Genomic DNA, 14829 nt, shown 5'->3' with positions numbered 1-14829 from the left:
TTTAAATAAAAGCATACAAAAAAGAAGCATATAAAGGAGACAAATCCAGTGATGCTAAACTTCCAAACGTAATTGACATTTTAATGATTTTGTGATTTGATATTGGACCATAGTTGTCTGAAGTCGAGGAAAAAAAATAGCAGCGGTACTGTACTTGTAGTCTTCTATTGAAGACGTTCTGATGTTGCATATTGGTTTACACTTAAGTATTTAACCATTCATAACTAAAACTAAAATTACATTTAACATCTATAGCAGCTTCAAAAAATAAAATCGTTAACTCTAACTCTCCATCAAATCAAAGAAACCATTGACACGTCAATTATTTCCTTTATGAAAGTGTTACAAGATGGCTTCTTAGTTCTACCAAAACTGTTTTGTACTAAGAAGATCTGAACAGAATTTGGTTTTATCCATTCCTTACTAGCTACTATTCACAATCATATAAGCCCCAGATGCGATGAAAATTTACGGTTCTCTTTGGCGTCTGGATCTGCGAACAAGGTAAATACGCCCATAAACCCATTGTCTCCCTAATCTTAAAGCCGATTGCTGCAAAATAATAACATCATCTGTCATGCAAACAGCAAAATAGCTGCAACTCTTGCTTTACATTGTTATGTTTTTATTCTCTACTCATAAAATGAGAATAAAATAGATGTCTAATCTTATGACCTGCATTAGCCCTTATGCAGTAGCAAAAAAATATTATATTATTACCTCAACTTCGGTGCGAAATTCCAATAAGCATTCACACACATGACAATCTGCTCTATGGGGAGAGTTGTTAGCCTTGTCCGTTCTCACAAATGCAAATACCTGAAAGAAAAGGAATTAAATTCCGTGAGGTCGATTTAAGAGAAGTTTAACATTAAATGTGTGCTTCTCTATCTGAACAAATAGGAAGGACCAGTCACTGGAGCAACAAGTTGGAAAAGAAACCAGAGGCCTATATGACAGTTTGTGTATATAACTTAATGACTGACCTCTTCTCCACAATTTGGACAAGAACCCTTTAGTGCCGCTAAATCATTCCTCCACAAACCTTGAAGTACCTTAACTGTGAAAATGTGCAGTTAATATAATATAAATAAGAGTAAATTACACGCGTTCCTCCTGAAGTTAGTGTTTATTACACTTACACCTCCTCTCTAAAATCACATTTCTTTTGTTTCTCATGAACATTCATTGTTACTAACGATGTTAATTTCTTTGAAATGTGTAAAAATTTCCTATTACTCTCATGCAAGTCTGCTTTCAACTCAAGTTCCCCTACAAAATTAAACACCGTCAACTGGCTCCTCACCTCCCTCGCAACTTCGTTGCCTTCACCAACCACAACAACTTCACTGTTCCTGCTTTCTCTGACGCCATCTATGGACTCTTCCAATGTTGCAACAACTTTACCAACGATTAGTGCTCTTGCTGCGTGTCGCATGCGGTCACCAAACTCAGCAACCTCTGCTTCACCTCCTGTGATAGTGCGTTGCAGCTCAACAGTTTTTTCGTCAAGTACAACAATGTCACCTTCATCAGGGTCGAAGACGTGACGACAACGCCACTAGATCCTCACTTCTTTTTTCTTTTTCTCATTATCTTTGACAGCATTAGTGGATTAGGGGTCACAGTGTAATAGATGATAAAAATAACAAAAGAGTCTTGTGTATGATAAAAAAAAAGAGGAGTGGGCTTGAATATAATAAGTGTTAACCTCATAAGGTGCAAGTGTAATTTGCTCTATAAATAAATATAATAGTAATAGTAGACATGTTGAAATGAATGATTGGATATTTTTTTGGAGTTACCAAAAGGACAAAATTTATATGTAGTTTCTAATTTATTTTAAAAGTTTATTTGATTGTTTGGTAAGCAAATATTTTTTTAAATAGTTTTTGATGTTTTTTAAAACATTAGTTTTAGCTTCTAGATTTTTATATTTTCTTTCATTTTTATTTTCGATATATTTATTCATTTTTCTTGTTACCTTTTTTAAATAAATCATGATTTTATTAATTTTTTGTTATTTTATACTTTTAAGCTACTATAACAGATAATTTTACTCAACACTTCTAATTTTATAAGCTAGTTTCCAGTTACATACTTTCAACTACTAGCTTTCAATTTTTAACTTCCAATTAACTTTTTTAACTAATGTTGTCAAACATAACTTAAGTATTTTTCATGTTATTCTCTAAATAGAATTGGAGTTTCACCTCAATAATCCCCAAAATAAATGTTTACATTAAATATTAACATAAGTTTTCGAGGGCGAGACACTAAATCTGACCGGAGAACAACACTAAAAATACACAAGGAATCATTTCTAAGTTTTGTCCTTATCAAAATTGAACTAAATAAAAGGGCTTATCATTAAATTTGAAAATAATTTTTACCTGAAGCTGAAGCAACTGGGTAGCCAATGACGAAACCCAGTGCCATGAAGATAATGCTATTGACGACAAAAAGAAGCCCTAGTCCCGATGAAGATGGGCTACCGTATGATAATCCTGAGTCGAATGCTCTGTGATAAGCCGTGCTAACAGTGTAGAATATGGGCGAAACACACGCTGAACAGCCAAGTGCGAGAAATAGGGACCATAAGCTTGCTAATGCAATAGCCATTGACAGATCTTCCTGCCCTACATCCACACCACTCAATATTCAAGTGAAGAAACCAAGAGAACAGAAAAAGGAGGCAGAGGAACCTGGATATTTTAACTGCATAAACTAAGGACATTCAATAGACTTACATCACCCGACACATAAAATGTAACTTTGGGATGCATTCTTAACAATACTGTATTGATTAATATTTGAAAGCAAAAATTGATAATTGACGAAGAAAAATTACGTCAGCATCAGCATATGTTGAATGCCTTCTGATACTGCATCTGGGATACTTGACAACTGACTTAGAACCATACCACTTAAGCTTCAACTGTTTTTCCATAAGATGAGTGAATAGATGAGTGGTGAAATGAAGAAAGATATGGATAGATAGACATAGATAGATACCTCTAGTCTATCAAACATGTCATCAAGAATCAAAGGCTCTCCGCTGTAATATGCATCCCGTGCCTGCTTAATTAAGAAAAATTAAGAGCAGCTAGGGAAACAAATGTATCGTAGAAGGGTAATTAAGTTAAATTGATTGAGCTGACCTGAGAGTAAAGAGCTTCGAGGGTCTCTTGGGTTGCGGAGTGGAGGGGGCCAACGTAGATGCAGGAAGGTCCATGAGGGAGATCATGGCAGGCTCGAACGGAGAACAAAGAAACGCTGCTGCTTCTTCTCATTTTGGCTACCACGCTCAACCCGTTGCTGCTGCTGCTGCTCGCGACTCTCATCACCTTCACTTTCATTCTTTAGAAAATAGAAATTACAATACAAAGAACCCGACCACGTAGATAAATAGAGACCACAATTGATTGGATTGGTTTCGCCGTTTGGCTCCTTGTCTTTTCTGTGTAGCCAAAAAAACTAAAATAATATCATAAAAGAGGAATTGCGTTTGCCGGGAGTCGAACCCGGGTCTATTGCTTGGAAGGCAATTATCCTAACCGTTGGACTACAAACGCCTTGTTGATCATTTCATCAACATTACATTTAAAATCAAATTTATAATAACAACATTTATTTGTCGTCGCCCATCAAAAGCAATTAGGGATGATTGATTTTTTTTACTCGAGTTTGATTTTTTGTTTTTTTTACATATACATACGGGATAAAAGACAACAAAGAACAAAAAAAATCAGGCTTTAAAATCTTTAGCATTAAAAACATATTTATACGAATGATAATGACAATAAATTTTTTATATAAATATTATCGAGAAATACTTAATACTCATACTTAATGCCAGAATCTTATTATTTTAATATATATATTTCTTCTACTTAATAATTTATAATTTTATGTAGAGAATAATACCTAGTTTTCATACTTTACTGTATTTATCTTCCTAATTCTGTTTGATTTTTTTAATGTAAAATGCCCATTAATATATAAACTTAATAATTTTTAAAACCAAAACAACGGAAGGAAAAATAATCAAAATAAGTCGAGTTTAAATTTGATGTTGGTAAACAAGTTAAAATGTTAAATTTTAAACTCAACATCGGGTATTGCTTGGAAGACAATTCAGGAATTGCTTTATAAATTAGAATAATGGAGACTGGGCATTGTAATCCCAGGAGAGGATGCCTATAAGGAACATCGTAATCCCTTTTCCGTAACGTAACTATAAACATGTATGTAAGCATTTTAAGCAAAAGTATCCGTGTTCTATCATCTATGCATCATAAAAACTTGATAGTTGGATTTCATTCAATCAAACACAACATTTTTTTTTTGTTAAAGTCCGTTCCGGATCAGCCGTTTCAGAGATACACTTGGGAACGTAACAACAAACTTTAAAACAGAAATACAAAAATATAAATAATATGCGTGATAAAAATATAGGACTTTATCTAATTATGATATTGAAATGTTAACGTATAATCTCATCCAAACATGTTTGCAAACACAATTTCCTTTTTATTGAAAAAATCGTGTATGTAAGGACGAATTCAGTTTTTTTAATTTTTTTTTATGTGATTTAAATAAAATCGTACATTCATTCACGATTTTAACTTACTTTTTTAATAGTAAACTAAAATCATCTTAGCAGGACCGATTTTATTTTCATGAATTTATAATAATTTTTAAAAAAAAATGCATAAAATTAGGGTATTTAAATTAAAATATGAAAATTATTTTAAATTATGATCATAAAAAAAATTTGGATAATTCAAAAGCACTTAAAATTGGCCATAATTTTATAATAAAAATATAATTAATATCTTACATATATGGAAGAAAAAAAATTATTTGTGGGAGAATATTTTACATGTAGGTCTTATGGTGTGTTGTCGTGATCTTTCTTCCGTTTGTTGTTAAATAGGTTCTGGTTGTTTCCCCCTTTATCTACAACCACATTAAATTGGTTATATTCCCCTTCTTCTATCACCACATCTACCAATCTATTGTTTTTCTCATATTTTTTTAATTTAGAAATTCCTTAATCATTTATATTTTAAGCTAACATAAAACCCACTATAAATTCATGATTTAAAAAAAAAAAACAAAAGTCACTGCTAAGACGACTTTAGTTTAATATTAAAAATTAAGTTGAAATCATCAATGGACGTACGATTTCACTTAAATCACATAATTTAAAACAAAAACAGAAATGATCAATGTATTTGAAAAGGAAAGTTCTGTTTGCAAGCACCATTTCTTTGTATTTGAAATCGTGTTTCTAATGACAATTTATTCCTTTCATAAATAATTCAAAAGGTATTAATTTTGGTAATTTTTGAAAAAAATTACACCATTAACGTAAAAAAAAGCCTAAATTTAGTGTCTTATTAATGAGTGTTATTAGGTTATGTTTAATAAAACATTTTAATTAATTTTTAGTTTTTTAATTATTTGAAAAATTTGTTTAACAGTTCGGTAAACATATGTTTTTTTAAGTAACTTCTATTGTTTTTTAAAACATTAAATAACAGTTTTTTTAAATAATAATTTTTAATTTTTTATATTTTCTTTCACTTTTATTCTTAATATATTTATTCATTTTTCTTGTTATTTTTCTTAACTAGATGATAATTTTATTATTTTTTATGTCATTTTAAATAAATCATGATTTTTAATAAGGTAATTGTTAAGCTTTCAATCATCAAGTACCTTCTTAGCTTTCAATTAGCTTATTATATCACAAGTGTTCGGTAAAATAGTTATTGAAGTAACTAAAAAATATAAAATAATAAATTTAAAAAAGATAATAAGAAAATTGAATAAATATTTTAAGGATAAAAATTGAATAAAATATGATAATCTAGAAGCTAAAAATTAGCATTTTTAAAAATGTTATAAGTTATGTTGGACAAAATTATCTAAAAAATTAACTCAAAGCTAAAAAGTTAGCTAAAAGTGAGAAAAGCTAGATAGTTGACCAAACTGGAAAATAAGCTAAAAGTTGAAAAGTTAATTGATAGCTAAAAGCTGCAAGCTTAGAATTGAAAAATTAATTTATTAAAGTACACGTGTTTAGTAAAATTAGTTATTGAAGTAATTGAAAAATATAAAATGATAAAAAATAATAAAATTATGATTTATTTTAAAAAAAATAATAAAAAAATAAAAAATATATTGACAATAAAAATAAAATAAAATATAAAAAATTAAAAATTAACGTTTTAAAACATATTACTCCAAGTAATATTTAAAAAATCGCTAGAAGCTAATAAAGTTTTTTTTATCAAAACAATTAAACAAACTTTTCAACTAGCAAAAAAAATTTAAAATTGACTTCAATTTTTTATTGTAAAAAAACGTAGAAATTATTTTAAAAAATTATTTATTAAACAATTAAATAAAATTTTAGTCAATCAAAAAATTAAAAATTAATTAAAATAACTTGTCAAGACATAACCTTAAAGTATTAACTAACAAATCGAAAAAAAAATATTTAGCTTAAGAATGATAGAAGAATAAAAAAAGATTATCTACCACACAATTTTCCGTCATAAATAAAACATTTTTATTTTAAATTTCTTCACCGTCACTCAAAACATTTCCCATAAATTTATATTATACTCTAGGCAAAAATTAATAATTAATAATAATAATTGAAAAAAAGAAGAAGTAAAAGAAGAAGAATTTGAGAAGAAATAAGTAAGTGAGAGCTAATGGTAGGTGCCATTGGTTAGAAGATTAGTCTGTAAGGAAGGCAAAGAAACAAAGAAGCGAGACATGCCAAACAAGATCAACCAACCATTTCCTAACTTTGCTCCCTCGTCTTTGTTGGATTCCGTTTTCCAACTCTCAATTCCCCAAATCTTAATTGCTGCAATGCGTTAGCAAAGTTTCAATCTTTGCCAAAGGGACGAGAAGAATCATGGGGAGGGACCCATCTTCTGCCACCGTCGAGGTGCAGATTCATCCGCGCTGCGACACCACCACCGTCCACCCCGGACGGGGGCGGAGGCACTCTCCGTCGCCGCCGAGTCCCCCTGCCGTGCACGATCGCGACTTCAGCCTCTTCAAGCGCTGGTTCCCATGGCTGGTCCCCACCTTCGTGGTGGCCAACATTGTCGTCTTCATCGTCACAATGTATATAAATGATTGTCCTAACCATTCCTTTTACGGTTCCTGCGTCGCCTCTTTTCTCGGAAGATTCTCGTTTCAACCTCTCAAAGAGAACCCTCTCTTAGGTCCTTCTTCCTCCACGTGAGTTCTTCGTCTCTCATCGCCCAAAAACACAACTTTATTTCATTCATGTGTCATACATTGTTGCAATGAATAATGGATTGTACCAATACTGAAATTTTTTTTATTTTTATATTTATTTAGATTAGAGAAGATGGGTGCTCTTGAAGTTGGTAAAGTGATTCATGGACACCAGGTTTGGCGGCTCTTCTCTTGTATATGGTTGCACGGTGGGGTTGTTCACGTGCTTGCCAACATGTTGAGTCTCGTTTTTATTGGAATTCGCCTTGAGCAAGAATTTGGATTTGGTATGGTGCTGGTAATTATCCTTGCATTGTCAAGTATACGTATATCATTCATTCATTTCCCTTTTCACATTATTAAGGGTTTACTGCATAAATATTCTGGAAGAAACTGAGCAGACTTTAGCTGCAACTATCTCAGTTTCTGATTGTAATTTCTACGTTGGCTTGCCCTTTGGCAGTTCGAATTGGATTCCTGTATGTGATATCCGGTTTTGGAGGGAGTTTGCTGTCTGCTCTATTCATACGAGAAGGAATCTCCGTGGGTGCTTCTGGTGCATTATTTGGCTTACTAGGAGGCATGCTATCGGAGCTCTTGATAAATTGGACAATATATGCCAATAAGGTAAGTGAATCAACAAATCTGTTCCATGCAATGGTGCCTGCTTCCTAATAAATGATCCGCTCTGCCTTTGTGCAACAGACATTTATTTTTTTTCCATTCTATGTTTGTATTGTTTTGCAGTTTGCAGCGTTATTGACTCTTATAGTCATCGTTGTAATCAATTTAGCCATTGGAGTTCTTCCACATGTGGACAATTTTGCTCATATTGGAGGATTTGTCTCTGGCTTTTTTCTTGGGTTTATCTTTCTGATTCGCCCCCAGTTCAAATGGGTTAGTAGTAGACACAGGAATTCTCACTCTACAGCTGCTGCACCTTCGGTGAAATATAAACACAAACCTTATCAGTATGCTCTGTGGGTCATATCCTTCATACTACTCATTGCCGGGTAAGTTCTCTTTTTGTTTATTTTCTTCCTTTCTGTTTTGAACATTACCTTGTATTTTATTGGGGATCCAATTGCATTGTTTTCTACAATAGGGTATTTACACAAGATTAGGACTTTGATGCTTGTTTCCTAAATACACTGATTTAATACTAAAGAACAAGGTTATCAAATTGGGATTCAAATTGTGAATTGCCAAGCTAATTTTAGAATTGTTAATCATAAAGTGTATCAAATCATAAGATTCAAAAGCACAATGTAAAAAAATTGACATATACTACTTAAGCAATATTATATAAGTGATGTGTAATGTTTGATGTAATAATTTTAAACTATAACAGATAAAATCATAAAACCACTTACGCATGAATCTACCAAAACAAATCATAATTATGTGTGAAACCTATGTTTCAAGTGATTAAAAGTTGAGAATGGAACAACCAAATGGAATGCATAGGATGAGATAGTGGTGGTATTAGAACATTAGAATAATCAAATAGAATGCATGCAACAGTGCTCCTTCAATTCCTTTCAATTTAACAATTTAAGCTTATCATACTTTTCAAATTCTTTTATGAGACTTGGTGAAAGAATAGTATAAAATAACAAATTGATAAATCAAGTGATTTGTGTTGGTGATACAGAATTGTACCGCCTTATCCATGTATCACAAGATTCAAAGTCATCTACAATTCATCACATGATACAAGTTGTATCAAATTGTGCTATTTGAATCACAATTCTTAAGATTCTAACAACTATGTTAAAGAAATTTGTTGGCATGGTATTTAAGCTGCTGAGTGTCTGTTTATGGGCTTCACAAAGTCATCTAAAACATAGGACACGGGACACCACATACACACATACACACACACATATACAATCAGCATGACAAAAATGTAAATTGATAATTAAGATTTATATCAAGAAAAACAAAGGGTGTTCCAGAAACACATGAAATGAGAGGAAAATTAGTGAAAAGAAAAACAAGACGAAGTGACAAACAAAGGGACCACAAATGTGAAATCAGCCAAGCATGACAACCAGACACAATGACAAATGAAAAATAACCAGTGGCACCAGCATACTCGAGAATGTGAGTGGATGTTGTCATGCAAAAGGGGCAAACCACAAATGTGTTTGATGTGTCCATATAAGTGTCCATTGTGTGTTCAGAGAGGTGTCCGTTGCGCGTCCAGTTGTTTGAAGAAGTGTCTGCAGTGTGTTCAAGCCCAAAAATAAAAAAATTGGACACTGCCAAAATGTTTCTGACATGGTGTCCGAGGAGTGTCGGTGTCAGACACGTGTCCGACAAGTGGACACGGCACTCTTCAGAAGTGTCTGTGCTTCTAAGAGTCTTGGGTTTTGTTTTTCCTGTTTTTTCTGTTTCAGGATGGTTCCTGATCCTCCTTGCTCTGAGTTCTTTGAATATTATTGCCTATGTTTTTCTTCCACAGCAAGATTTATAAAGTCATGCTACAATAATATATTTATTGAATCTTATGGCCTGTGAAGTACTATTTTTCTTATTATTACCTTTGTGATTTTATCTCTATTGGGTGCTTTGCTTTATCACACTAGGCCCCCAAATCTGAAAGTTGTATATTTTGACAGGTTGGTTACTGGGCTGGTTTTGCTCCTTCGAGGTGTTAACTTGAATGATCGTTGCTCATGGTGTCATTACTTAAGTTGCGTTCCTACCTCAAAATGGAGCTGCAAATCACAACAACTTTATTGTGAGGTGAGTGGTCTTTCATTTCATCGTGTACTTTCCATCCTTGCAGGCTGTGATGAAAAGAATTGTATGATTTTGTTGCCAAATCTGTAGATGATTTAAGGAGATTGTTACACAATGTTTTTTCTATATCATCTAAGATGGTTTTAATATTGATATTTTCTGGTGCAGTCAACCCAAATACGAAACCAACTTAACATAACATGCTTGAGCAATGGGAGAAGTCACATGTTTCCTCTTTCAGATATTAGCTCATTGGAGGCTCAACAACAGCTATGCTCTCGACTTTGCAGTTGATAGATACAGATGCAGCATTCCTTAATGCAAATATTATTCAACTACCTGTGCATATGATCATACTTGATACTACAGAGAAATTATTTCTTCTATTGTTGTCACTGCTTTTCCTTTCTTAGTTGTGTATTACAATGTGCTATTATTCTTTTGTAACTGGAGCAGAGAGCAAAGAGGAAGTTGTAATTGATTAAAGAAGCAAAATACTTCTCAAATATAGTAAATGTTGTCAAATGATTGATTGTAGGAAAATATCACGCTTTGGATTTTTTAGCTTTGGATCGATCTTGTTTCGGGTCAATTCTTTTTGCTAAACAATGTATGTTTTGGTAAAAGAGAAAATGAAATATATATATTCTTCTTTCTTCTTATTTGGTAGTGTAATAAGTGAAAGGAAAAAAAATGTATATAAAAATATAATTGGTCAGATAAAATCGATGTGATATAAATAAGGTATTTTTTTTTTAACCCACATAAAACTTCACTCCCTCCCCTTTCCTTTCAAAATTGGACATAACATTTTTAGGTGAGATCCATACAAATACATTCTCTCCTTTGTGCCTTGTACCATTCTAAACAAGAGAAGGATTGTCATATACCATATTTCCCTTCGATCCCAATCATTTTGTAGCTTTTCTACAAAAGTAAACAAAACTTTAGGCCTTGTTTTGCAGAGAAGAGAGAAATAGAGTAAATGTAAATAAAAAATGAGAGAAAATATATGGGAAATAAAATAAAAATTAAAGGTGTTTGATTAAAGAAAAATAAAAAATAAATGAGTAGAGAGATGAGAGAAAATACGTGAGAAATAATATAAAAGTTATATTATTATAGAATAGATCATAAATATTTTCTATCCAATGTAAATCAAAGTCTCTTAAGCCCCGACTGATTTTATCATAGAGACCAACGATAAACAATAATTCTCCTTGAACACAACTCACAACTTTCATTATAATGTATTCTCTAAAAAACAACTCTTCTCAAAATCTCAAAAGGTACTGAGTTGAAATCCCATTCTAACTAAGGATTCTTGTGATTCAGATTATTTTTCCTCCTCCAAATATCCCAAATTATTCTTTCATCCTTCCCCTTAATTCCTTACCTACCAAATAAGACATTAAGGAAAAAGAAGGGAAAATGAAGCGGAAAAAATAGCATGTAGAAGTATGAGTATAAACTCCATTGCTTTACTTCACTACTGGATTAGCCTGGTTGCACGGTTCTTGTATGATGCCTTGAATAAATGAAGTGATATGATTGTTTCAATGGCTTGCTGAAACAAAGTTAAAAATCACAGAACCATTGATGCTGTGTAGGGTAGATGGTAAATGCTTTCTCCTGCACCTATCACCTCAAATTTCTATTCCTAATTCTGTGGGTCCCCTTTAGCATCTTGTAACAAGTAGTTAAAAAAGATGGTATGGTAGTTGGTACTTGGTAATTCTTCATATGCTACACAATGGTAGTTAGGGATACGGAGAAGACCATAAAGAAGGAAGTTAGTTGCTCCATAATCTTAGGAACCCCAAAAAGAGAAATAAAGAAAAAGGTAGAGACAATGTGACTTGTTGCTCCAATTGGATTAGAACAAGAAGCTTTTATGCTATGGCAATTCGCTTAAAAGAAAACTTAGCTTTTCAGTGAAGTTAAAGTTGTCTATTGATTTGAGGGCATGCTGAATCCCCGGTTCATTGATGCAATAAAACGGTCCAACGTTGAATGCTGGGAAAGGTTTTATGAATATGATTACTACATTTGCATGCATGCCAAATTCAGTACATCTACTCTACGGCATCATCATTGTTCCTCATAATACAATTTCAACCTTTCATCTTGCTTATTTTTTCAATATAAATTCATTTTTCAAACAATCCTCTGGCAAAGTTAGCAGGGCAACAAAGTGCTAGGCATAAATTGTTTCTTACCTGAAGCGGAATTAAAAAGGGATGTGTTTGAAACACCATGGCATTTTTTTATCTATGCAAGTCCCAATTATAATTGTTGGATGGAAATTGCCATAGCACCTCTTAGCTGATATTTTCGGTTATACCACATTAGGGGGCAGGCTTGTATCTCAAAACCAACAAGGTTTGTTGCTAGGGGGGGTCAGACATGACAAGATTTTATGTCCACCGTGACCCAAATTTAGAAGCCAAGTTACACGAATCTAAAATCAATAGCGGTATCATTTTTATGGATGAGTACAGAGCTCTTTAACAAATTGCACTACTCCCTTTTTGTTTTATTTTTAGTTTAAATTAAGTAAATTACTAGACAGTCTGAGTTATTAAAAATTATATATTTCGCAATAATTTTTTACTTTTATTAAAATGCTAAAAGTAATTTCTTTTATTAACACAAAAAAAAAGCTAGAAAAATATTTTAATTTAACATTTTTTTAAAGAAAAACTACAAATAAATTTGAAGAGAAGGTTGTGATCGATTGTTTTAATTTTTTTTAGTTTTCAAAAACAAATTTATAAAATAGTTATAGAACTAGTTTTTAGATAGCAGTAGTGGGGGAAGGTGAGATAATGAAAGGAAGAGCAAGAGTAACAAAAAATCGAAAGTAAAAAATCAAAATACATTTCAATATAATCTTTAATTTACCTCAATACAACGGTTTATAAGTCAAACGTAACACTAACACATTTATCCTGTAGGAAAGAAAAATGGTCATTACTTAGTTGAAGGTGTAATGAATGAGCTTGTCCATTTGACTGACAATGTTGTCTCCTCTTTTTGTGAAACTGGTATTGATCCCCTCTATCTGTTGTCTATCCCTCCCCTTTACTGTACATATATTCATTCCAAGTGCAGGAAATCATTCGAGAAGAATCAGGTAATAGGGTCTTGTAAACTAAAGCAACAACAAGCCTATAATTAATGTGGTGTTATATATATGTAGTATTTTTCACTATGGCCTTCCCTCAACCGAATATAAAAGTCCATTAACCTTACCGCAAGCCCCGCAGAAAGAGGAAGTAATTAACAACCACAGAGGCATGTTTCTTCTTGCAAATTGCCATCGTGGGTAGGAAAATCCTCATACCAATGGAATAGAAGAGACAAGTGTTTGATTTAACGAAAAATCGTGGCCTTTGGGTGAATGTAAAACAAAGGGACAGAATCTGGTGTCAATATAAATTGATCTCATCTTTGTATACTATGTGGGTATATGCCAGAGCCTGTAAAGTTGGAAATTTACTGAACTCAACTAAAAAAATTGGTTGGTAACACATTAATTGACGGAATTTAGCTCTTTTAAAGTAATACATTACTGTATTATTCTTGGGTCATAGCCAGCCCCAAATTGTGACAAATAGGATGCGTTCATAGCTTTATATTAAATATCACATGGAAGCAAGATCATTTGATAAGGATATGGAAATGGATAAACTTAGTAACTCGATATTTAATTTGCAACTTGGTGGGGCATCCCCATCTTCTCTACGTTAGTGAACAGTGTGGTTTTGTGTCTATTTTTTTATCACACCAAACACCACATGCAATCTTCGGACTATCTTTGTCACAAAGAGCATGTGCAAGACAATAGGGTTGCATTCCAAGTCGCATCCACACCATTGCAAGGCAAATATAGAGTACGTGGAAGTTGAATTACGCGACCCTTGGGGTCTTAATTTAAGAAATCTTTGGTGTTTTCAGCTAATGACAGATCAAGATGGTGGAGACTTGTTGACTAACTTTATTCCTAGTAATTAAATAAAGTCATATTTTAGTTAAAGAGAATGCAACCACTATGACTGCATTTGGTCATCAATGACCCAATAAATCAAAAGCATGCACGGTGTATTATGCCTCCAACAATTAAGCCTAAAATGGTGCCACCAAATGCCCCCGTTCTCTAGTTTCTGCTCCGTATTGTACGGTGAGAACTTTGGTGGTTGTTGAAAGCGAAGGCCAAGAAAAAGAAAATCATCAAACGTGAAAAATACTCGACGTTCAAAAAGTGCAAAAAGAAATTAAATTAAGTCTACAAATAAAAGTGGTCAGGCACCATATAATCCCTATTTCCAACCTAATAAGTCGTAGTAGTAGTATTTAAAAACAACCCTAAGGCATTCAGTGATCAAGGACTCATTTGTTACTTCTTTCTTTTTCAACATTAATATATCTAGCTAACTCCTGCTCTATGACTACATGGTAATTTAATTTGATTTGAATTTTGGATATACATCTATATCAATATATAGGAGACTAATATCAGTTAACTCTACATCGGTATGAAGTTATAAGATTGGTTGGTAAAAAAAGAAAAAAATGATTGGTTCAATTTTTTCATTAAAAAATTAATAATCAATAATTAATATTTGTTAATAATAATAATAAAAAACTCTACATTGGTATGTATGCTTTATAGTCTAAATCATTTACTACATCCATATTCGAGTAACCCTGTGTTCTCATGTTGGTCAATATATTATTATGCTACGAAGTTTGCCTTCCATTTAATATGCAAAAAGTTTTGTCCTAATGCATGTACTAACCATACGG

General features: G+C 32.5%; 2 protein-coding genes and 1 non-coding gene across 4 annotated transcripts; 1 reads left to right on the top strand and 2 right to left on the bottom strand.

Moving 5' to 3' along the window:
• Window positions 1-72: 72 nt before the first annotated feature.
• LOC114377415 (PGR5-like protein 1B, chloroplastic) lies at window positions 73-3381 on the bottom strand. 2 transcript variants are annotated; one of them, XM_028335904.1, is made up of 7 exons: window positions 3162-3381; window positions 3016-3078; window positions 2852-2938; window positions 2394-2634; window positions 987-1060; window positions 721-819; window positions 73-552 (listed from the first exon to the last, which is right to left on the bottom strand). In XM_028335904.1, the coding sequence occupies exons 1-7, from the start codon at window positions 3357-3359 to the stop codon at window positions 469-471; spliced, it is 846 nt and encodes a 281-aa protein (XP_028191705.1). In that variant the 5' UTR covers window positions 3360-3381; the 3' UTR covers window positions 73-468. The 2 variants fall into 2 exon arrangements, with proteins under 2 accessions (XP_028191705.1, XP_028191706.1); XM_028335905.1 differs by lacking the exon at window positions 2852-2938.
• Window positions 3382-3503: 122 nt separating this feature from the next.
• TRNAG-UCC lies at window positions 3504-3575 on the bottom strand. The gene has a single exon. It is a non-coding gene; the product is annotated as a tRNA-Gly (tRNA).
• Window positions 3576-6733: 3158 nt separating this feature from the next.
• On the top strand, window positions 6734-10584 carry LOC114376516 (RHOMBOID-like protein 1). Its single transcript, XM_028334679.1, has 6 exons — window positions 6734-7272; window positions 7396-7559; window positions 7736-7899; window positions 8020-8285; window positions 9897-10023; window positions 10189-10584. Exons 1-6 carry the CDS (start codon window positions 6941-6943, stop codon window positions 10312-10314), a joined length of 1179 nt encoding a protein of 392 aa, XP_028190480.1. The 5' UTR covers window positions 6734-6940; the 3' UTR covers window positions 10315-10584.
• Window positions 10585-14829: the final 4245 nt, after the last annotated feature.

Source organism: Glycine soja, chromosome 11 (genome assembly GCF_004193775.1).
Source record: "Glycine soja cultivar W05 chromosome 11, ASM419377v2, whole genome shotgun sequence".
In the NCBI taxonomy this organism is placed as follows: Eukaryota; Viridiplantae; Streptophyta; class Magnoliopsida; order Fabales; family Fabaceae; genus Glycine; species Glycine soja.
Note: the sequence above shows the minus strand (reverse complement) of the source record. Positions and strands in the feature narration are given on the sequence as shown.